This window comes from Rhynchophorus ferrugineus, unplaced genomic scaffold (assembly GCF_030347505.1).
Source record: "Rhynchophorus ferrugineus isolate W39M unplaced genomic scaffold, kcgeb_rfMv2 rfM6, whole genome shotgun sequence".
Classification (NCBI taxonomy): Eukaryota; Metazoa; Arthropoda; class Insecta; order Coleoptera; family Curculionidae; genus Rhynchophorus; species Rhynchophorus ferrugineus.
Window position 1 is genome coordinate 31,867,232 of NW_027472585.1, and position 22,819 is coordinate 31,890,050.

Consider the following 22,819-nt stretch of genomic DNA (forward strand, 5'->3'; position numbering starts at 1 on the left):
ATAGAAGAAATTACTAAATTAATTAAATATAAATCTCATAGAGGACGCTATATATATTATGGCACCTAATAAAAAATTCAAAATATAAATAAGAATATATTTTTTGACTAATTTAATAAGCTGTCATAGCTAAAATATAATATATATATAATGGATGAAGAAATGAGAATGCTGCAACTTGATAAGCCTGGACAAGGCAAAGTATAAATGTATTCATATTTTCAAATATTAAAATTAAAATGTTTGCTTTTAGAGCATGACGGAAATTCAAAAGCACTCAATAGACGAAGCATCTTTCGCTAATAAAAATGTAGAAAGAGCAATTTTTATTTTAAGGTAACTCTATATATATATATATATATATATATATATATATATATATATATATATATATATATATATATATATATATATCCCCCTTAAATATTTTCTATTAATTAATTAACTATAAAATCACTGACCTACATAGAGGTAAGGTTTGTTATTGGAATATAATTATTCATTTCACTAAGTAGGTTTAGAATACATAATAAATAGAATATTATAAGTAATAAGCAGAGAGCAAATATTAGTCTATGGTAATAAGTAGTATAATATTACACAAATATTTTTCATTTTCCTACATGTACTAAATTTTATTTTCATTATAGCTCTATCCATTAGAACTTTCTTTCTTTCTCTCTCTTTCTCTCTCATTCTTGCAATGTGTAACCTCAATTTTTGTTTATAAATTTTGTGTATTTTTGGTCTAAACACTTAAAAGTCAATTCATTATTAATTATAAAACTTATTAAAAGATGTAACTAAGTAAAAATGATTTAAATATGAGTAAAATAGAAGATATCCAACCGGAAATTAATTGCTTTTTGGATATACAAGAAAGTATATTAATGTAGGTGTATCAATGTTATAATAATGCATATTGAAATAACAGATTTATGTTGTCTTATATTGTAGCAGAGGCGATGATTTGCAAAAACTTAGTGTAATTAGCTCTTTACCTGAATTGTTAAGCATAGATAGAAATGGGACGTTGTCAAAGCTTATGCCAAAAATACAGCAAGAACTTCCTAATGCCTCATCAGAATTTAATTTGGCTGCTAGCAAAATGTTCAGCATCTTGATTAACATGGAAGTACCTGCCAATTTGATTCCACAGGTAAAATTAATGTGATGTAAAGTATCATTAATTAATGAAGAATTGCATTTAGGTACTTCAAGGCTTGGAACATAAAGATCCCATAATTGCAAATGCTTGGATGGAAACTTTACTTTCAATTATACCTATTCTCAAAGAGAGCACTATTAAACATGAGATATTAAAATGTGCTATATCAAAATCTCAACTATCAAAGGCTGCTTATTTTAGAGTTTCTAGTTGTAGAATATTAGGAAAACTTGCACTCCATCCATCTATGAGTTCTTTTGAGTAAGTCATATATTCATTCATTCATTCATTGCCATTTATTCATTGTTGATTCATATCAATTCTAGTGTTAAGAAAGATATACTTCCTTTGGTACAAAGTTTATGTCAAGACTGTTTTCATGAAGTTAGAGCTGCTATGTGTAAAGAAATTCCCAGTGTGGCAAAAGGTAACATTGATGATAATATTGAGTTGCTTTGATACAAATTTTATTTTCAGGTCTGTTTAGTCTTGGCGATGTTATTGTAAAAGTGAATCTGTTACCACTCTTGGTGGAACTTTCCTCTGATGAGAACCTGTATGTTAGATCTGTAGCAATTGATTCAGTGGTAATGACAGTTCAGTATTTGAGTTTAGGTAAACTTTTATTATGTCTTGCTTTAATACAGCCATTTATATTTCAACACTTTCAGATACAATTAAAGGAACAATTATCCCATTAATAAAGAAATTATGTACAAGAAGTGTTTCAGAAGGTGACACAACATATACAGCTATAGCATATAACTACCAGAAATTGATAGTCAGTATACTACCTCAGTTAACAAACAGTGATGCTGTGTGGTTTTTGGATTATTTTGCTCATATTTCTAAGAAAGGATTCTCTATAACAGCTGAAATTGATACAGATCCATCAGTAGTAAGACACATATATATTTTTATTTTGATACATCTGTTAATTAATTTGTTTGTAGAATATGTTATGCAGGGAAAACTGCTCTAAATGTCTCCCAACTGTGGCTACTATGGTTTTGACAGAAATCCCAAATGATATTAACACTAAGTGGTATCACACATTTAGAGACTTATCAGCCGATCCATGTTATATAGTTAGAAAAGCAGTAGCATCTGTTTTTGATGACACTGTTAAAATTTTAGGTAATTATTAATGGCAGAGATTATAAAATTTGATTGATTTAATATTTTAGGCAGTGAATGTAAGCTGATAGTGCCGGAATTCGCAAAGTTGTTACGAGATGACGATGAAGAAGTTTTGCAAGCAATAGTCCCGAAAATATCGCCTGTCTTAGAAAGTTTTGCTATTTCTGGTGTCATATCAAGAGGTAATTATCAAATTATGTACCGTTTTTTTAATTTTTCACTTCGAATCTACTTTTTTAGATTTACCTCTTCAGTCCATGCTGGATATAGGTAGAGCTTTATTGAAATGCACTACACAAGTTTTCAAAACAAACAATTGGAGAATGAAAGAATCCCTTTTAATTCAGTTTGAAATTTTGCCTATGGTGTTTCCATCTGATTTTATTCATCATCACTTTACACAGCTTGTATTAAATACCTGTTTAAGTGGAGTGAGTCATTCATGGTGCACTTTTCAATTATAATATGAATAATTTATTTTAGAGGGCAAGGCCAGTAAGATCTCAAGCAGCGAGGACTCTTTTAGTATTTTTGAGATACAACATGAAAGAAAACCAAAGAAAATGGATCACAGAAAGTATAATCAATCAATTATGTAATGCCAACTGTTGTTATACTAGACAGATTTACATCCAACTATGTATCCATGCATTCAATGTTTTTAGTAAAAAATTCTTTAAAGAGTATTTCTATCTTCCTCTTCTTTGCTTGGCTGGTAAAAAATACTTTTTTTTATTATAATCTTTAGAAACAATATGTCATTATTTAGATGATCCTGTATCTGTTATACGATTATCTGTGATCAAGCTCTGTCCAACCTTGAAGCAAATGTTGGTTCTTCCTGAGGATAAAGTTCTGCAACTTAAATTAGAGAATATGATATCCAAAATGGAGATGATTGAATCAGATATTGATGTAATCCGGACGCTACGAGCAAAATTAAAGGATATGAGGACAGGGCCCATTGGTAAAACTGATGCTGCAGCAGAAGAAAAGAGAAAAATTGAAGAAGAGGATAAAATTGCCAAAGGAAAAATGCCGGTGAAAGCACCTGCAGTCCAAACCAAAGGTACTTAATTTGTTTTTTACACATAACAGATTTTTAGATTATATTTCAATTGAAGGTCTCTCCGGTCTTTAACACTGTAATAGTATGTATATATAGTTAAAAAAAGTGATTCCAATTGCAAATCTCTATGATTTATATATATATATATATATATATATATATATATATATATATATATATATATATATATATATATATATATATATATATATATATATATATATATATATGATGCTAATTAATCCAAATTTTTTTACCATTTTTTTAACATAGGGTACTTTTTAAAATACCTTTTGAGTGTAATTATTGTATAACCATTTTAGGTATATCACTAGTACAGAGCAGATGCGCAGGGCAAGAACGCATTTTTTAATTTGAGGCACTTGTATTTCTTTTAAACCAAAATAATCATCTTTTCGTTTAAGTCTAAAGTATCCATCGGAGTTATAGGATATTAATACCTGGTCAATTGTCATGTGTTATGCTTTGACTTCAAACCAATACTCGGGGATTAGTTATTAATTTTTATTATTGGACTTCAGTACATGATCAGTTAGTTGCTTCATCGTTTTGAGACTTGTGCTCAGGGAGATTTTAATACTAAAGGTCGATTTGAAGATTTTTTTTCAGATCAGTAGTTTTATAAAAATAAGGCAGCCCTTTTTATTAAGTTAATACAAGGATTTAATGATCAGAATTCTGGTCAAAGTTCTCTAATTCTAAACAGTTTAGAGACACCTCTTTTATGATAAAATTCTAATATATTACCGATAGAATAGGTAATTGTAGCCTCTTCTTGAACCACTTATCTCAATTTTTTGTCCTTAATTATTTTTAATCCAGATAGTGGAATTGAATAGAGCTCTTGACATGGATGTTTATAATTGTTTAGGCAAGGGTGGAAATCTGACACAGGCTAATCTAGTGTAATTAAGATGATATCCACTTTGGTCATATCATGCTTCACGAATTGCTAAAAGTTAACGACCTAAAGAGTATTAATCTGTGCCAAAAGGCCGCAGTTGTGAAACTGAGCTAAGAAATAGCTTCAGTCATTATAGAATCCAAGAGGTTAATCTGGCTATAATTCGTGTACAACATACATAAATGACTTGCTCTACAATAAAATTACATTATATTTTTGTGATATTTGGAAATGAGGAACGACAAAATTTCTCATAAACCTATTGGAGACATTCTACGTTTTATTTTTTCAGCTGTAAAATCCGAACAGATACTACCAAATCTAAGTCTGTCCAAAGGGGGGAGTGCGAAATACACAAAAAAACCTGCGCCCAGGTAATTTTTAACATTGCCTCTTGTTTGTCCGTTTCCTGCTTTTTTTTGCTTTAAAATTCTTCCTTATCTTGTAGCGATATGTCTCAGCATTTTCTGGATCAACATTTCTACATCGATGCAGGTGTCTCTTTTACAAAATACTTACAACCTGACGATGTCAATCGAAAGAGCAATCAGACATCAATACCGGCAGATTTTCATCCAATTGCACTTGCATCCGACACTGATATAAATAAAAACAATAATGAGTTGATAGCATCACTGGAAAATATCGACATCAATTCTTCTTTTATGGAGAAAGATCAAAAAACTTTGGAAATAATGTCAGACAATACAAATGATGTACGTTCAGTCAACGTGCAAAACATACCCAAACAACGCGATTATGTTCGGAGGCTAAAGAGGCATTCATACGCCTTTTGCAGTGATAGCAACGAAAGTGAGAAAAAGAAAAGCGAACAGTTGCTAAGAAGGCGTAGTTTGAATTGCGTCTCCCTAGGAGACAGTAAAATTCCGATTAGTTCGAAATCTATGAAACGGCTATCATACAGCGAAAAAGTAAAATCAGCTAGTGATCAAAACTTACTTTTGGACCTGAAATTTGGCCAAAGGCCCAGTGGTTTACCTAAGTTGCTTAAAGCAACGAAAAAGTCCGAACGTGCCAGGAATAGCGGATCTGATTCAGCTCTGGACACATCGTACTCGTCCAACGAATCATTAAATTCGAAGGATGATACCTCTCAGGATTATCAGAGAAAATTTTCTAGTTTGCCTATATTCATTACAAGGTAAGTTAATAAGCTGGTGCTTGTCCTCTTTATTCTTCAGTAATAATTTGAAAATAGAAAAATAATAATCCCATTTTAAAATTTCTTTCAGAAAGCCTATCAAATAAAAGTGAATGTCAGTATTTATGACCCTTATATATATACACACATATTCTAACATTGTTGTTTTTATATACATGTTTAATAAATATATTTACTTAATGTTAATATATTTTTATATATATAATCATTAATAAAAAGTGTTTTATTTTAATTGAGCTATTATATAATCAACAGCTTCGACAAAACTAGGAAATACTTTTGTTGGTTTAGGGCTAATTTTATGCTCATCTCCTTCTTTATATTTTCCTGTTTGCACTAAATAACCTTGTAATCCAGCATCCATAGCTCCTTTAACATCATCTGTCACATCCTATAAAAATTGTACTTTTGAATACACCCTTTTTGTTATGAAGAAAATAGATTTACATCACCAATCATCACAGTTTCATTTGCAGATACATCTCCTAATGCTGATTGGAAAAACAATTTGTTAGGTTTTCCTACCAATGTTGCAGAACATTGGGCAGAATATTCTAAGCCTTTAACAAAGCAACCTGGGCCCAAAGATAAGCCATCACTAGTCTTGTAGTATTTTCCTGCATGAATTGCTATAAGCTCAGCTCCATTCTGTAAACATCTACAAACAATTGATTCAAGCATAGTTTAATATAATTTAATATATAATCCACACCTAAAAGCTTCATTTAATCTATTATAATTGAATTCTGTTGGTGCAAGTCCAATAACTACAGCATTTGGAGTTTTATTAGATGGACACTCTAATCCAACAAAATCTTCTAAAGCTTCAGGAGCTATCTGTAAATTTACAAACCGTAATTATTAGCACACGCACAGTTATTTTAATACCATAAGAAGTGGTTTTAATTTTCTCTCTACAATGAGATTTCGACATGCTTCGAGTGAACTTAATATATCATCTTTATTTACTGCAAATCCTAAATTCCTTAGGCGATCAAATAATATCTGCTTGCTTTCTTTTGTGGTATTAGTAACAAATTTAACTTTTAAATCGGTCTCTCTTAATCTGGAACACTATGTGAATATAGTTTAAAAAATTATACTAGTAAAATGCATGTACCTGTTCAAAGCTTGAACAGCGCCAGATATAGCTTGATTTTCAATGTGTAACGTACCACTAAGATCAATTAAGACCATACGAATCATCTTGATATAAAATTAAATATATTTTTTTTAAGGTATCGATAATTGATTATTAGACAATCGAACTTTTAGTTGCAATTTACTGTCGATATTAAAAATCTATGATTTTTGAAATAAAGTATTGAACTTCATTAAGATTTGAAATAAACAGATAAAAATGTGTAACTACTTTACAACAAATTGTTATTGTTCAAATTAATTAAATATGAATTTTTAGTTTAAAACATTTCAGATCGAGTTCACAATAGACACGCGCGACATGCGTCGTTATTGAAAATGACAAATGGCATGTGAGGTTATCTGGCATTTTGATAAATTTACAGTTTATTTACGTTTTGTTAATTTCTAATGTAAATAGATTTGTTACAAGTACAAAATTTATACTTTTCTCAGGTAATTAAGATATATTTTGTTATATTGCTAACTTTAATAGTACTATTTGAATTAGTACGTTCCAGTCTAAACCTCGGTTAATTATATAAACATAAGGAATTTACAGGTATAACTATGCCTTCTAATGTACGCCCTAAAGGATCAGGCAGTTCAACTAGAGGCCCGCCGGTCACACCAATGTCCGAACGTCAACAAATGGCGCTTCTGATGCAGATGACGTCGTCAGGCGAAGCGGGATCACGTAGCCCCAGTTCCGGATCAAGATCAAGAGACAGAAATGAAAGAGGTGAAACCCCATTGCATTTAGCGGCTATTAAAGGGGATGTAGAACAAGTCTGTAGATTGTTAGCGCATCGCGCCGATCCTAATGTAGCTGATTTTGCTGGTAAATTTAAAATTAAATTCTGTAGATCAGTATTGCAAAAGTTTATCAAATTTTGTTGCAGACTCAACAAAATTTATTTATATTTTCATATACTTTTTACAAGAATTTATATACTATATAGTTTGGAATGTTATTTATAGAGACAAAGGAATTCATTATTTTATTGTGTTGTAATGTGTGGGAAAAACACTAGATGTATTATAAGGGTAATTCTTACTGTTTACATTCCTTTTTTCGTAGGGTGGACACCATTACATGAAGCCTGTAATCATGGATGGTATGAAGTTGCTCAGAAATTGATTCAATCTGGTGCTAATGTTAATGCTAAAGGTATTTTTAATTCTTATTTATTAAGTACATTATTATTATAAATTGTTTTGTTTCCGATATCCAGGTTTAGATAATGATACACCCCTACATGATGCTGTTGATAATGGTCATATAAAATTAATCAAGTTGTTAGTGGAAAAAGGAGCTGATATTCATGCCAAGAACTCAAAGGGCAAGACTCCCTTAGATATTGCATCACCTACTATACAGCCTTATCTATTAAATCACACGTTGCCTTTACCAGGTAAGTGTCCATGATTATTATCTAGAAAAAATAAATCTCGAAAGGAAAAAAAATCTCAGAAAATACAATATGGCTGCCTCCTGTATTGTTGATAATTTCCTGCAAGGATGGTTATAGACATATAACGTCGATATAGCCGTTGTCATGTATTGACCGGTGGTCATAGTTTTTTTGTTATTAAAACATTAATATAACAAAACATAAATAATTATGACAACTACAGAAGAAATATTTAACTATATAATAAATATACTATAACTTTATTATTATAGCGTAAGAGTATAATCGAAATAAATAATAACAATAATAATCATTAAAACCCCTTTTTACTGAAATATAAGCATGGATGATTTTTAAAAACATAAAATTCTAGTTTTTTTTTTCTTCGGAAAATATATTTTAGGTTTTAAGTTTGCGCCAAAATGCTCATTGGTGATATGCGATGTCTTTTCTATGTAAATAAAACAAGGACCTGGGAGGCCTAAGTATCTAAATCATTTATTTTGCGTGTTAATTATTAAATAAAAAGTATATAAGTGATGTGCAAATTTTCGATGCCATAATTCGTTAAACAACTTCTACTCCTCCTTTTCTCTTTTTATTAAGATTACCACCATATTTATAAAACTTAAATATTTCTAAATTTTGTTGAATAAAAATCATTGTTTGGGACCAAAAATAGTATTAGACCTATTTGTTTTACTAAGTCCTTATTATATAGCTATCTTTTCGACACTTCCAGAACTGGACAACTAAACATCTGGAATTTAGAAATCATAGAAAACAGTAAAAGCAAGTAAAAACGATTAAAAACTCAGATATTGTCGTCGTAGTTTCCACAAATCAGAATGCCATTTATTTTAATTTATATAGTAGCAATGTAATTCCATAATTAAAATGTTTTTGTTTTAAATATGATTATTTTATTACATAAACACAGTACTTTTATAATTGCTGATTATTGTTATCATGCCTATTCTATGATGCGGTAACGGTAACGATATATTGGTATTGGGAAAGTTCATATTGTAAATTTGGATTGAGAGGCTATGTTTAATGCGAGATATCTAAATTAACGCGGCCGAAGTTCTGGATTAGTAGCTGAAGGTGCTTTTGCTATTGAAAACGCCCTTCAAGTGCATGATTACGTTCTGCCCGTAAACATTTAGCTGTTTTTAATACTCATGAATCATCAGTTTTAATATACGCTTAATTATGCCAAAAAGTGCATTTCCATATTTTTTGCTCGCATTGAAAGAATATAAAAAGTATTTTCTAGACGGCGCAGTCTTCTGTGACGAAACCAATGTCATTCGTAAACGAGCAAAATATCAAATATTATGCAGCAACTAACGGAATTCACTTTCTGTTTCAAATCTGTTTGATTCAGTGAAGTTCAGTTTGTTAAATAAAGGGAATTAACTAGATGGTATAAGGAAAGATGAGATAAAATATAATTATTTATATATTAATTTATATGATACAAGAATTGTAATTCTAAACGGATACTTAATACTATTAAAACCAATCTCTAATACTAATGTACTACTAAAAATAATATTTACAATCTCAATCAAATTAATATCTATGTCTATCCAAAGTGAAATCACGTCATCTCAGTGAAAACCCATTTTACCCATTTTAGTTTATTTTAACATCACATTCTAATATAAATAAAATAATGAAACAAAAATGTTATAAAATGTAATTTATTTTAACATATTGTGAATTATAGTACATCTAATGCATATATTATCGAAGGACCGCAATAGCCACAATAGTTTGTAGGTTAGAGTTGTTTTTTTATATTTACATTGTAATCTTTTCTCAACCACCTATGTCATCCCCTGGAGGCTTAATCCACCTAATTGATAATTGAAAATCCAAGTAATGTATTTTATTTTCATTAGAGAACATATTTATCTTTTTATGTTTCGTTCTTGCTTCCTTCATTACTGTGTTTTCTTATCAAAATACTCCGATATCATTGTATTTCTCCTTAATCTCTTCTGTTACTTTCTATGTACATTTTTCTTGATAAAATTAGATTTAATCACTGCATTCTCCCTAATGCATTTTTGATACCTGTAAAACAGTTAATATTCATTCTCTTTTCGTACATTTTAACCAAATGGTGGTTATATATATTCGGAACAATTACACACATATATATTCACATAAATCTTTCACACTTTACAATACTATTTTCTACAGTTATCCTATATTAATTATATACCCACCTTTAGTTGTTTACACTCTCATCACCCTGTCTTGGTATTGTCAGCATTGAATTGTAATCCCACATCCAGAAAGTTTTATTCTTTCACTGTCACATTCTGAGCCACTATTCAAGTCAATAACTAAGCTGTTATTTCCAATAATACTAGTTCACAATTGCACTATTTGTCAATATCTTCTGTGTGTCTGATGGAGTTCATCTAAACTGAAAAGTGTTATTGTACACAATCCTTTTCACATATCCAAACAGTTCTTGCCTGTATATCTTTCTCGACCTGCATGTCTACTGTAGTAATCCTTTGCTACATCCCATAACAATTCGATTTGATTGAAGAATATGTAGTGACAGGGAGGGAGACATTATGCACTCTGTAGCCATATTATTCAGCCATCTGATCTACTGTGTCTCTTTTTTCAGGTCTATTTCTAAAAAAGTAAATTATACAATTAAATATTTTATTTATATTTACCAAGTAACAATTTTAATATTTATGTTTTGCAGGCCAAACCTTATTTCTAGCATAGCATGAATAATAATATATGTGCAATGAATTATTAAAAAATATTATGATTTACAATACCCAATCAAATGTTAATCTTTTACCTTTTCCATCAACTTTTGTATTTTTTACACTCTTTTTAATTAGCGTCTTGCCAAGAGTGGCGTAATGTTCCATTTTAAAATACGTATGTAATTGAAATAAGTTTTCCTTAATTTTTAGAAACAATGTCTGGAAGTTTTATTGGACCTCTTCGTGGGTTACCTTTATACTATTTAAATTATATGTTTCCTAACAGTGTTTGAAGTGATTACTTAAAAGTAAGTAATTATAATTACTTATAAGTGAGTAATCAAAAGTATTAAGCAGCGATCAAAACAAGCAACGTTTGTCGGTTTATAAGCTCTTATCACTAATGTTTTGAAGGTTTTTGCACACACAGTCAGGCAGACAGTCAACCGTACGACTTTTGCAGTCTGATTCGGTTACATGTTCGAACGTAACACCACTGTATCTCTTTGAAAATATTGTCTGGTATTAAAACGAATTTACAATCTGCAATAGGAAATACATTATACACCTTGATTACGTAAGTTCACTGCTACTTTGGATAGACTATATGCAAAAAGACAGGATATTTTACAGAAAAAACTGAAACCCTCCTAATTTATTCATATTTCGATAAGTAAATACTTTCTTATTTAAATGCCTTTTGTTTATTTGTATTATTTTGAAATGTGCATTTTCCCACCGGACAACACTGTAGCAGGATCGATACAAGTCCGGGACAGTCGTTTTATCGAGCCGGTAGGACTAGACCGTCGCCGTCCGCTTTAACTGGCCTTGCGTTTTCTGCTGCTGCCGCTGTCGTCGTCGTCGTTCAGTTCCAGTCGGTCGAGCGACCATTTTCTTGAAGCTTGAGAGTGCCGCTGCCTGTTGTCTCCTCTGCCCGCAGCGAGTGCGGTGCGATGAGGCGTGCGTCGCACGGCAGCTCCCATTCTTCCCAGTTTTACAAAGGTAAAGACCTCTCTCCCCGGCATGAGAACCGACCGATCTATCACTTTGTCCTGTTGCGTGCGTGACCGTATGTAACAGCGTTTCGTGTCGTAGTGTGCGTGAACGATGGAATGCAGGCGGGCACACGCACACACAAACGCGACCGACCCAGCGTGTGGTGGTGATGTTACCGCAAGTGTCGTCGAAGAATGCGTCGGCTTCTATTGTTTTGACGTGCTCCGTTTCTCGGTGTGACTCAAAATCCAGCGGGATTGGTTTGGTTCAACACTCTCGCTGAATTTCGCGCATACGATTCGTTATCACAAGGCACTTGGTTCGTTTCATCTTTTTTTGTAATTCGTTTAAATCGTTCGTCTTCCCATAATTATTTCTAAAATTAAGGTAATTAGAAGTTTTCATTCTATTCTTTAATTGGATTTTCCGAAATAACTTAGTGTTTAATGATTTTCGTTGATTATATTTTAATTTATCCGAAGTACCTTCAAATCATTGCGACAGAATATCATTTTTTCTTTGAATTAACATAACATAAATAAAGATTGCATTGCTCTATTGTGGACCAGTATGAAACGGACGTGTTGTTGCTCAACTGTTTATTTTGCGATCCACGTGAGTCTGTTATAACATAACACTTAAGAAAAATTGCATTTATTTCCAGGGTATCGCGATAAGAAACCGTGTGTTTATTTTCTCGATGCGTCGCGGATTAGCCATAACATTCCGTTCGACGGTGGTAGCACAACAAACAAAGGCATATTTATAGATATACTTCAAACAGCCTCTCAGCGGAAATCGCGGACGACCGACTTGTAATAGAACAACATAAACAAGGAAGACGTGGCCGTTTTCGAATAATCAATTTACATTTCAATGCTGTTATCAACGAAACTGTTTACCTAATGTTTGATATTGCAAAAACTCCACAACATTTTTTCGCTAAAATCTATTTGATATTCAATAAAATTTGAACTCGTGACGTAACGTCCATCTTATAGTGGTAGAGGAAAACCTATAATTAAATTAGGAAATCTTGTTTTTTATTAAATTTACTAATGATAATAATCACGTAGATAATTTATCGCAGCTGACGTGTGGTGCGAAAATTCCTCGGAATGAGAACCTACCGATAACATTCAGAAATTGCGGACGCAAACCAATCGTAAAAGAACGAGAAAAAGGAACGAAACGGCTATTCGATTATTTATACGATCCCGAACAATGCTTCGTTACTTTTGTTATGCGGTTGGTCATTTTTAATTCTCCTCGTTATAATAGTCGATTTAATTAGGCCGGATAACATCCTACGAGGAATGAGGATGTTATAATAAATGGACGTTTGCATATCCGCGCGTACGTTGCCAACGCCGACCTTGAACCGGGTCCTTTCACTTTTCCCTATTGATCGTTTACCCGGGCTGCATTCAGACCGTTGCAAGTGGCACGTCTTGCGGTATTCGCCCCGGAATTTCAATTTTTCACGTCTTTATCGATGATGTTTTGACCACACAAAGTATCGAGGAACACGGGACGTTTACGAGCGGCTCAAGCATGCTGATCAAAACGGCCGAATTGTTTATTTAGAGAAATTCAAATTCGATCCAAAACAAAGTGATAATTATAAATAACGTGCGCACTAACATTTAAACGAATAGTTTTGGAAATGGGTCGTTTCCACATTTTCGAACTTCCGCCACAGGTTATTGAGGTTGATTGAGGGTTGATAACATTTGTCTTTTTAAGGCAAAAACCAAAAAGGCTTAATTTTTAAGGTGATAAACTAGTTCCATTATTTTAAAACGTTTTAATTATTATTTGAAATTTAAAGTGTATAAAAATATATTTTTTAATAAAATGGCGGCCTGTAGAATGTCTGGCGTGCCATCGAAAAATACTGCTTTTGGTGTTTTTTTTATCGATCTAAAACTAAATGAAAGCAGTATTAGGCTTATAAATTACTTTTAAAGGATTTTTTAATTTGAAGCTTTGTGAAAAAATTGGCACAATATATTTTATTCAAAATATATCGATAGCCTCTAATTTTTCCCATTTTTCAGGCAATTTACGTATTATATCTCGAAAGAACGATGTATCTTTTGAGAATATTCACGAATCCATCCATTAGTATCATTATAAATAGAGAAGTGCTGCTTATACTCATAAGTCGGAACAAGTAGTAATAAGAGCAAAGTCCGGGGAATACGGCAGGTAGAGTAGCACTTCCCATTTTAATGTTTTCATCGGTTTTGCAACATGTTGTTGAGAGTTGTCCAGCTCGAGAATAGCATTGTTATGTCTTTGCTCATTTTCCGGCCGTTTTTTCGCGCAGTGCTCTATTGAAACGCATACATTATAGTCAATAGCGATCACCATTAATAGTTTCATTAGATTTTTAAAGCTTATGGTATACCACGCCAAACTGATCCCACTACTCCCACTAAATACAGAGGATTAACTTGCAACCACGTATATTCAGCTTTATGGTTTATGTTGATGCATAGCCAGGTAGTCTCCATAATCTATTTCGTTTTGTATTATTGTTGCGGATCCACTTTTCTTGACCAGTAATATTACGATGCAAGAATCTTTCCGATTTTGTTTTTGACCAAACTCTCTTGGCTTCAATTCATACGGTACAAAATATCCAAGCTTTTGCGATTAGAAATGGTTTCTTATGTTATTCCCAGCAATTCTTGCGTTTTATACCTCATCGAGTAATGACTTCAAATCCTCGTCTTCAATTTTTTTTACCTATCCAGAACGCTCTTTTTCAGCAGTATCAAAATCAGCACTTTTAAGACATTGAAACCAGCATTCACATATTAAAAATCGATGGAACATGGTTGCCGTAAGCTTCACACGGTATTCGATGACCTTCAGCCACCATTTTTTTCAAATTGAAATAAAAAAGTAAAACTTCCCGCAAATGCGATTCACTCGGCACAAATTCAGACATATTCAGCGCCCTAAAAAACGTTTGTTTACACTTTCGCTAAAAGGCATATACTGAAAAGTGAAACCGATCAGTGAGACTTCAATGAAGTTGGTTACAAATGTACCCAATGCGATTTAATACGCAGTAACGCCATTTATTGTAAATGATTTAAAATTATGCTTATTTATGGGCCTAATAATTTTTAACATATGCGATGGAGTGTAATGACATGGATTTTAGACACGTTAACTTCTTGGATTTTTTAGTGACCCGCATTTTAACGAATACTATTCTCGACATTAAACCTACTGATTGACCAACATAAGAGACCATCTCAGAAGACATCCATCTTACGCAGCGAGTTACTGGCGTGACTAGGGTGGTTTTTCATTGTCGTTTTTTATACTATTGCGTAGAAACTTAGTTAAAATCACAAACATAAGTAACATTTACCGGTTACACATCTTCCTGTCGCATTAACCAATGCACTATCAAGCCAACTCGTATGCAGGCAAATGATAAAGCTATAAAATTAATTTAAAAAGTATAAAATTAGAAATGATTTTTTTAAGCTCTAATTTTTTTACTATTTCTTCGACAATTTTTCTTCCCAAAAAAGAATTTATTTTTATGAAATCTTTTTTAATTTTGAAACTATCGCATTCAAGGTTTCAATGCATTAAAATTACTTATTGATTTGCTGCTATTGATGATTGATGAGACTGAATTCTATTTGTGGTGGTAGTGGTCGACATAGTTGTCAAATGGCTACGAAATGTGAACAGTGATAATAATTAGCGGTTACAAACCGGCAAATGTTGGAAACCAAAATTCTAAGTTATTGCGACATGTTGACGTCATATATTTTAATGACGTGCATTGGCTGTCTTATTGGATATGTAATATTTGGCGAATTTTTTTTGCTAGTTTAACCGGACGGTTAAATCAACCATAACTCGGAAAGATCAGGTGTCTAATTTTTCCCCACTTTTCACTGGCTTCATGAGATTCCTACTTATGTTCGTCATTATTTAATTTTTCGAGGCATTCTGATGACGTCAATGACGGTTAATTTGTTGGCAAATAAATGTGATTTTGAAAAAACATGATGTTTTATTTGTAAATGTGTAACTTTTATTGTTTTAGAATCAGCCAATACGACATCCTCAAGGGCCCAGCCTCGTTCGAGGGATGATAAGAAAGTTACGAACGGATCGTCATCGGATAAGCAAAAAAGCGGTAGTTCCGCGTCCTCCTCCGCCGATATGGATAGCGGCAAATCGGGCGCCAACACTGACGACGTCTACGAATTCAAATCAGTAAAAGTAAGCGATCGAACACCCCACTCGTTTATACGTTCATGCGTTCTCGTTGCAGGAATCGGATTCCGCGTCGGACAAGAATATGGAGGGTGGCGAGTCGGAGATCGACCCAGTCGACCCCCTCTCGATACCCACCAACAGCGGCGGGGAGGAGCCCGGCAAGAGATCGTACGCAGACTTCGAAAGTAACGAGGAAAACGAGAAGGACGAGGAGAACAAACGGAAAAAACGTAAGGAAGACGGAGGCAAAGAAGGCGGTAAAACGAATCAACGAGGTACAGGTACGGTCACCCCACCGCTTCTCGTTGTTCTTTTCTGTCATCGTCATTTGTTTTAGGTCAAGGTAAAGGTCAAAGTAGTAAGCAATCATCGGGTAATGCGGGAAAATCGGCCGGGTCGGGATCAAAGTCGAGCGGTTCAGGTAGTACGGATAAAAAGAGCCCAGTAGGTAGTCCAAAACCGAACGCAGCCAATAGCTCCAGTGATGCGGAGGTGGACGCGAGTTCAAGCGCGTCCGACGGTAAAACTACCGATTTAAAAGTACCCCCTTTGAAAATAGTTATACCACAAAGCTCGGCGAGTGAACAAGACGCGAGTACGAGCAGAAACGGTATGGGTTGATAATTTCCTCGACGCCGTCGACGAAAAATAATCGAGTTATTAAATATTTAGGTAAGAACAACTCCCAACGGGTCCATCAGGCATTGCCGTACGTCGTAGCCAGTTCGAACGATTCGACCGATAAAGATGGAGCGTCGTCCAATAGTAATCCAGAAAACGCGTCAACATCGAAGGATTCGGAAAAGAAGGATTCTTCTAGTGCTCAGAACGATGATCAGGTAGAAATATTTGCTTAAATAATCTATATCTTGATATATATCTGGTAAGATATACATTTTTTTTACTGATATTTGTCCCTATTAGTAGTACCCTTATTTTTATTACTTTATGTATTTATCTAGCTTGGGTTATAATGAATCTATCTTATGTAACTGTCATTAAAAAAACTTAGTTGGAATGGAAAAATCACCTAATGTATTCTTAAACATTCATTTTAATTTAAAAGTTGCAATACAATTAAATATATTTAAGTATTTAAATAGTTGATTAGTGAACAAGCTTTATTAAAACCAAGGATAAACATAACATGTTGACGCTTTTTAAGAATTCATGTTTTTAATAATGAACATATTATTTTTATTATAATACATTGTTTTTCTATAATATATGGTCAAACATGCTCATGCTATTATTCAATAATTATTGCTTAATAGCAGTAATTAGCACAACCTTGAATATGCCAAAAAAAACAATCAACATTTTCACAGAAATTATAGGGTTTTCTTTTTAAGGCCATTCTCTCATGTTGGCCATTTGCCAGTTCCAAGTGGTCCAATCAGTGACTGCTGTGTTAATGCCTCTGTATTTGAACAGTGGTCTGTATTATGTCGACCATAGGAGTATAGGTCATGGCTTGCTAGCATAGATTAACAACTTTAGAAAACTCGACAAGAAAAGTGGCTTCACACTACCATATGAGAGATTGCACTACCACCATAAGCCTCAAGTGGATTGATGTTGTTATAATCACCAATTCTTAGTGGGATTAAGTAAGAACATAAGCTCAAGCCCTGACGTAAAATGTACCGTTAAAAGTCTGTGAAAGGCCGAGATCTTGAATGACTAGATTCTCTGTCAATCTGACGTTTCTTTGTGGTGGGCCCAACAGATTGTCTAAACACTTCAACTGAAAAACTACAGTATGCTTATTGCTAGTAGGTGGAAACAGTTGAAGGCTATTAACCAAGCTTATTTATAGGCAATTGTTCCCATTTCTACTATATACTCGGCAATATAATGCTTTTAAAATAATCTGATAAGAAAAATCATGGGTGGTTTTTTCAATGCTACTTAAGTTTCTTAATAGCAGGTGTGACGTTTAATATTTTTTAAATTTTTGACACTGGAAATAAGGGTTAATTTACAGTATTGAATCTTGACTTCTCAAATATCCTTTGGAATTAACTTTTTTTTCTTAAAGCTTTTCTTGTTTAGTTAAAGAAAGGTGAATGAAATAATATATTTGCTGAAACTTACGCTGACATTATTTGACGCAAAATACTTCTGTCGATTAGTTTAGACAATTTAGGAGTGGTGATTTCAACTTGAAAGTCAATGGATATTTCATAGCAGTCGAAAAAATAATAACGATTTCAAAACGCAAGTATTATTGGACGAATACGGTGTTGCTGTGTCTAAATTTAGTCAGTTAGAAGATAAGAAAATGAGCCATTAGCTGGACAACATACAGAGTGAAACAGTGTGCAAAGCTTTGCTTTCACGACAAAAGGTTTTTTAAAACTTTTTTCACTGATTATAAGAGGTGATCAAAATTGGATAAACTTTGAAAAATCAACCCACGTAAAAAAGTGGGTTAATCTGGAACATCCGAATCGCTTTTAAAAGAACGCATTATTGTTCATTTGTGGGATCAGAAGAGTGTCGTAAACTATGAGCTTCTGAAACAAAGTGAAATAGTCATTACCGTTTACCACAGTCAACAAATAACTGTAGCCCTTCCGCCTACCACTGGTTTTCATCTTATCATTTTACATAAAGCAGTTCAATATGTATGATACATGGTTTGATGGCTGGAATACTTATACTGGAGAGATAGAGACGTCTTAAGATGATGAATGAATAATGTTTCTCGTGCTTATTACAAATTAAACTTTCTTTAAAATTAAGAATTATTAATCGTCACACCTAATAGATATGTGAATGAAATTTCAGAAAGGTACGTATTTTTGAGTTTTAATAGATATTAGACAAGGTAATATTTCAAACATAACAGTAAGTTGCTGTAAGATAATGAATATTTCCTCCACTGCTAAAGTTGTTTCTGTTATATCGATCAGCGGGCAAGTGGCGCGGGGGGATCCGGGGGTCACGCTCAGCACCAGCGCGTTTTGCGCAGCTCGCATCGCGGCAGCAACAGCTCTTCCCCACAACTGCAACGACACTCGCCGTCACCCTCTAGCGGTGCCTCGTCGGCCTCGAGTCCGGCGGCAGCCGGCAGCTGCCAACAGGCCGACGTGCCCACCTCCACGGGGGCGGCCACCTGTCCCACTCAGTCGAAAACCGACTCGCAGGTATGAAGCTAAGGGCGCCGTCCGGCCGTCCAATTGGGACCGACCAAAATATAGAATGCGTACGGGGTTATTCGTGCCCAAATTCCATCACATACCATCCACTGCTCTCTTGTTTGACATCGGACAGTTTGATTGGTTCGCAAGACGCTGAATCGATTACACACCTAATTTTCGATCATGACACGTTTACTTTTTAATACAAATCATTGAGTGTAATCTTTTCCTCGTCAACTAATCTGAGGTTAAAGTAAAATGACAAGGTTATAAAGATAATTTTAAAGTTGCTTTGATCATGGCCCCTGTAATAATTGCTTGTAAACTTATTAGTCTGTGATTCCACGAACGCCAGACTCATAATAATGGCTTTCATATAGTAGTAAATGTTAAAAATCATTAACGTATGTGAGGCGTGACAGTACGCAGACATTATATAGTCTGTTCAAAGTCTTTTTAGTAATACATCATGGATATTTGTGACGTCGAAATATTGCAATGTTGCCGAATTAACTCTGAGTTTTAGTTCAGTTTGGCTTTGACATACAAAAAAATTCTAATCTGAATAAAATAATTGAACAAAAATATTATGAAATATAATTTATTTTAACATTACAGTAAATCTATATATGAATTTTTGCTTTGATCTTCTTAGCTCTTATCTATCAAGGCCGCTGTGACCGATTTTTCATAAGACTGAAGTAGTATCCGTAGTACTTCTATAAAAAAAAATTGCTTTATAAAATGGTGCCCGTCGTTTGGCATTCACAAATCTTGGACTATATATGAATTTATATTTTACGAGCTCATCCAATGCGTTCATGTGTATTGTACTTGTGGAATTGAAAGTTGAAAAACTTAACTCCATAACATCAAATTTGTGTCAGTCAGGTAATATGGTGCTCAAATTTACTAATATATCTTTCTTCTTCACTAAATGACTTAAAATAATATAAATAAATGTTTTTAACTAAGGTTTTGAAAATATGAATGAAAACGAAAGAAACAAAAGAGATTTCAATATTGAAGTAACAGCCTCGATATATTGATGTATATTCACATAGTATTGATGTATTCCTTAGCATTTGTTTTTTTTTTTCACACAAATACGTTTCATTTCACAAATTAAACACGAATTCATTACGTTTTCTAATAAAGTTTGTTTTAGTAATATATAATATACTAATAGATACTCTGGCATTAATATATTTCTTATAAACTCAATTTGTCGTCTCAGCTTCACTATAATTTGTTAATTTCTTCAATTACCTATAAAAAATTGTGTTGTGTTATTTTTGAATTACTACAGGGTCCACTCGAACAAGTTTATCGAAACCGCTTGGTATAGAAACCTTTTTAGTACGCATTTTATATAGATCCCAAGTTATTATTAAACATTTTATTATTTGTTGCTAAAAAGGTTGTTGTTTTTAATTCATAGAATCACATTATTCACGTTTTGTTAATAACCTTTTCATGTTGCTTTATTTCGTTGTCTTTATTTTCACTGTATCGTTTATCATCTCTCTTTTCCGTTTTGAGACATTATCGCATTATCACTTGGTGTAGATAGAATAGTGGCGAGACCTAACGAACCGATTGATTCATTACAGGCAGCTCAAAGCACGGAAATCGAACCGAGTACTTCGAATAACTCAAATGCAGCCCCTCCACCGCCACCCTCCGTCGAGCTACATCCGCGGAAACGAAAAATGAAACAGAACAGGGAACAGGCCAATAACCAAGCACAACAAGCCGCTGAGCCGTCGGAATCAGCTGCAGAGGCTAGAGAAGTACATCCACACGACCAACCCATAACAAATTGTTACAAGTTGTTCATGAATATTCGAAAACAGGTATGGAAACAAACTGATACAGCAAAAACCAATCGTTGATGACCTGAAAATTGTCTTTAGATTGAGAAGCGACGCAAAGGATTGTTCCTAGTTCAACCTAAACCGCCTCAAGGCTTCAAAGATTATCTCATGAACCGCTGTACGTATGTTTTGGCTAATACAGCACCTACCACCACAAACATAAATTATCCTCCCACTTTACCTCAACAATTAAAAGAATTGTTTGCTGAACAGGAAAAGGAGAGATATCGACTGAGAATGCAGGTAATAATACTGGATTATTTATAAATTTAAACACTGATCTAAACCATCTTTTCAGCATGTGATTGAAAAAGAAAAATTAGTTCTGTCTGTGGAACAAGAGATTTTAAGAGTTCATGGAAGGGCTGCTAGAGCATTAGCTAATCAGTCCCTACCATTTTCAGTTTGTACCATCTTACGAGATGAAGAGGTGTATAATTTAATTACTCCAGAGCAGGAGGAGAAAGACAGAAACGCTCGATCGAGATATAATGGTAAAATATGAAATGACTTAACACTTTTCTAAGTTTTTATGCTTTTGCGTTCTCTAGGACGTCTGTTTCTTAGTTGGTTACAAGATGTAGATGACAAATGGGAGAAGATCAAAGAGAATATGCTCCTGAGACATCATCATGAAGCGGAATCGCTGCATGCCGTCCAGAAAATGAATTGGGAATGGAAACTGAAGGAACTCAATCTATGTGACAAGAAAACTACTCCTAAGATTGATGAATTACATGTCCCAGAAGTTCACGTCAGTGACGACTTTGATCTTTTACCAGCATAAACATTGGTATATCCACTTTGTATATCTTAACAACTTAATTCAACATTATTTCTATAATGTAATCTTAACTTGTAGTGTAGCATATAGAATAGTTATGTAAATTATATTTTATATAGTATCATAATAAAGTGTTTTTATATATCTGACTTTTTCATAATTATTATAGCATATTCTCTAATTCATGCAGAGTTCCGTGCTAGCTTTCAAAGAGAACGGTCGTGTCCGATCCTCCGAGCCTACCTATTCTTCCGAGAATTACCCGCAACTGATTATCAAACGATTGACTCGTAAACCGCTTTCATCAGCACCTTCGCCCAAATATCAGAAACGTTTGTAAAGCCGAAAAGCGTTTTAAAGGCGGGGCAATGGCGTCCTGCATGCCAGAGCCATTACCGCCTCCAAAAAGCCGTCCAACAACAGAAAAATATGCCGACGATGCCCGGTTGATGGGTCTTGGACTTATCGAGTATCTGCAGAAATAAAATGCAGAGCTTAAAATTGATGTTACTCAACTTCGAGTACTGTTAACCTAGCAAGGAGACGAGCTCTCCGCAATGCGGATGCTGCTACAAGACGCCCTTGCTAAAGCTACCCCGGCCGAGCAAATACATCAACCTCCTGAGACACCAAATCAACTCACATCCCTAAGGTTGAAAAATGAAGATCCGGATGATGGTTTCACCTTGGTGGGAAAAAGGAAGAGAAGGCCCATCACTCCACCTCAGGAAAGCCAGCTGCCGAAGGCCGGCAACAACGCGAAACAGGCTACTGCTTCCAAATTAGAACCCAAGCCGGCTATTCAATCCATCCAATCGAAAGCCAAGGCTAACGTATAGCTATCGATCACTAAATTTGCTACCAGACCAGTGCAAAACAAGCAAACCAAACCTAACCTCCACAGCAAAAACAGTGCCAATCATTTCGACGACTGTTTCTCAAACTTCATCAAAAAAGGAAAAA

General features: G+C 33.8%; 3 protein-coding genes across 9 annotated transcripts; 2 read left to right on the forward strand and 1 right to left on the reverse strand.

Annotated features, from left to right (window-relative positions):
- The first annotated feature begins 79 nt into the window (after nt 1-79).
- Nucleotides 80-5,703, forward strand: LOC143198033 (serine/threonine-protein phosphatase 4 regulatory subunit 4). 2 transcript variants are annotated; one of them, XM_076406949.1, is made up of 15 exons: nt 80-201; nt 254-336; nt 958-1,159; nt 1,212-1,429; nt 1,495-1,595; nt 1,646-1,783; nt 1,840-2,066; nt 2,122-2,305; nt 2,356-2,490; nt 2,549-2,739; nt 2,792-3,023; nt 3,078-3,377; nt 4,595-4,676; nt 4,751-5,464; nt 5,556-5,703. In XM_076406949.1, exons 1-15 carry the CDS (start codon nt 151-153, stop codon nt 5,569-5,571), a joined length of 2,874 nt encoding a protein of 957 aa, XP_076263064.1. In that variant the 5' UTR covers nt 80-150; the 3' UTR covers nt 5,572-5,703. The 2 variants fall into 2 exon arrangements, with proteins under 2 accessions (XP_076263064.1, XP_076263065.1); XM_076406950.1 differs by lacking the exons at nt 80-201; nt 254-336 and adding an exon at nt 693-892.
- LOC143198038 (haloacid dehalogenase-like hydrolase domain-containing protein 2) lies at nt 5,581-6,935 on the reverse strand. Its single transcript, XM_076406970.1, has 5 exons — nt 6,606-6,935; nt 6,374-6,551; nt 6,198-6,322; nt 5,933-6,143; nt 5,581-5,876 (listed from the first exon to the last, which is right to left on the reverse strand). The coding sequence occupies exons 1-5, from the start codon at nt 6,689-6,691 to the stop codon at nt 5,709-5,711; spliced, it is 768 nt and encodes a 255-aa protein (XP_076263085.1). The 5' UTR covers nt 6,692-6,935; the 3' UTR covers nt 5,581-5,708.
- A 2-nt stretch (nt 6,936-6,937) lies between these two features.
- On the forward strand, nt 6,938-22,000 carry LOC143198034 (uncharacterized). 6 transcript variants are annotated; one of them, XM_076406955.1, is made up of 13 exons: nt 6,938-7,081; nt 7,188-7,466; nt 7,707-7,796; nt 7,861-8,040; nt 15,874-16,052; nt 16,105-16,330; nt 16,387-16,659; nt 16,722-16,888; nt 18,968-19,201; nt 20,809-21,051; nt 21,112-21,315; nt 21,371-21,566; nt 21,624-22,000. In XM_076406955.1, the coding sequence occupies exons 2-13, from the start codon at nt 7,196-7,198 to the stop codon at nt 21,857-21,859; spliced, it is 2,499 nt and encodes an 832-aa protein (XP_076263070.1). In that variant the 5' UTR covers nt 6,938-7,081; nt 7,188-7,195; the 3' UTR covers nt 21,860-22,000. The 6 variants fall into 6 exon arrangements, with proteins under 6 accessions (XP_076263070.1, XP_076263067.1, XP_076263069.1 ...); XM_076406952.1 differs by having other exon boundaries at nt 6,943-7,081; nt 7,188-7,367; XM_076406951.1 differs by having other exon boundaries at nt 6,960-7,081; nt 7,178-7,466.
- Nucleotides 22,001-22,819: the final 819 nt, after the last annotated feature.

Excerpts from the sequence above, each read along its gene's own strand:
- LOC143198033 (XM_076406949.1), top strand. The coding sequence starts at position 151 with ATGGATGAAGAAATGAGAATGCTGCAACTTGATAAGCCTGGACAAGGC. Across the intron at positions 2,491-2,548 it reads TTCTGGTGTCATATCAAGAG|ATTTACCTCTTCAGTCCATG; the intron begins GTAATTATCAAA and ends CTACTTTTTTAG. Across the intron at positions 3,024-3,077 it reads TCCTCTTCTTTGCTTGGCTG|ATGATCCTGTATCTGTTATA; the intron begins GTAAAAAATACT and ends GTCATTATTTAG.
- LOC143198038 (XM_076406970.1), bottom strand. The coding sequence starts at position 6,691 with ATGATTCGTATGGTCTTAATTGATCTTAGTGGTACGTTACACATTGAA. Across the intron at positions 6,323-6,373 it reads AATTAAAACCACTTCTTATG|ATAGCTCCTGAAGCTTTAGA; the intron begins GTATTAAAATAA and ends GTAAATTTACAG. Across the intron at positions 5,877-5,932 it reads AAACTGTGATGATTGGTGAT|GATGTGACAGATGATGTTAA; the intron begins GTAAATCTATTT and ends CAATTTTTATAG.
- LOC143198034 (XM_076406955.1), top strand. The coding sequence starts at position 7,196 with ATGCCTTCTAATGTACGCCCTAAAGGATCAGGCAGTTCAACTAGAGGC. Across the intron at positions 16,053-16,104 it reads ACGAATTCAAATCAGTAAAA|GAATCGGATTCCGCGTCGGA; the intron begins GTAAGCGATCGA and ends TTCTCGTTGCAG. Across the intron at positions 21,316-21,370 it reads GATATCGACTGAGAATGCAG|CATGTGATTGAAAAAGAAAA; the intron begins GTAATAATACTG and ends CCATCTTTTCAG.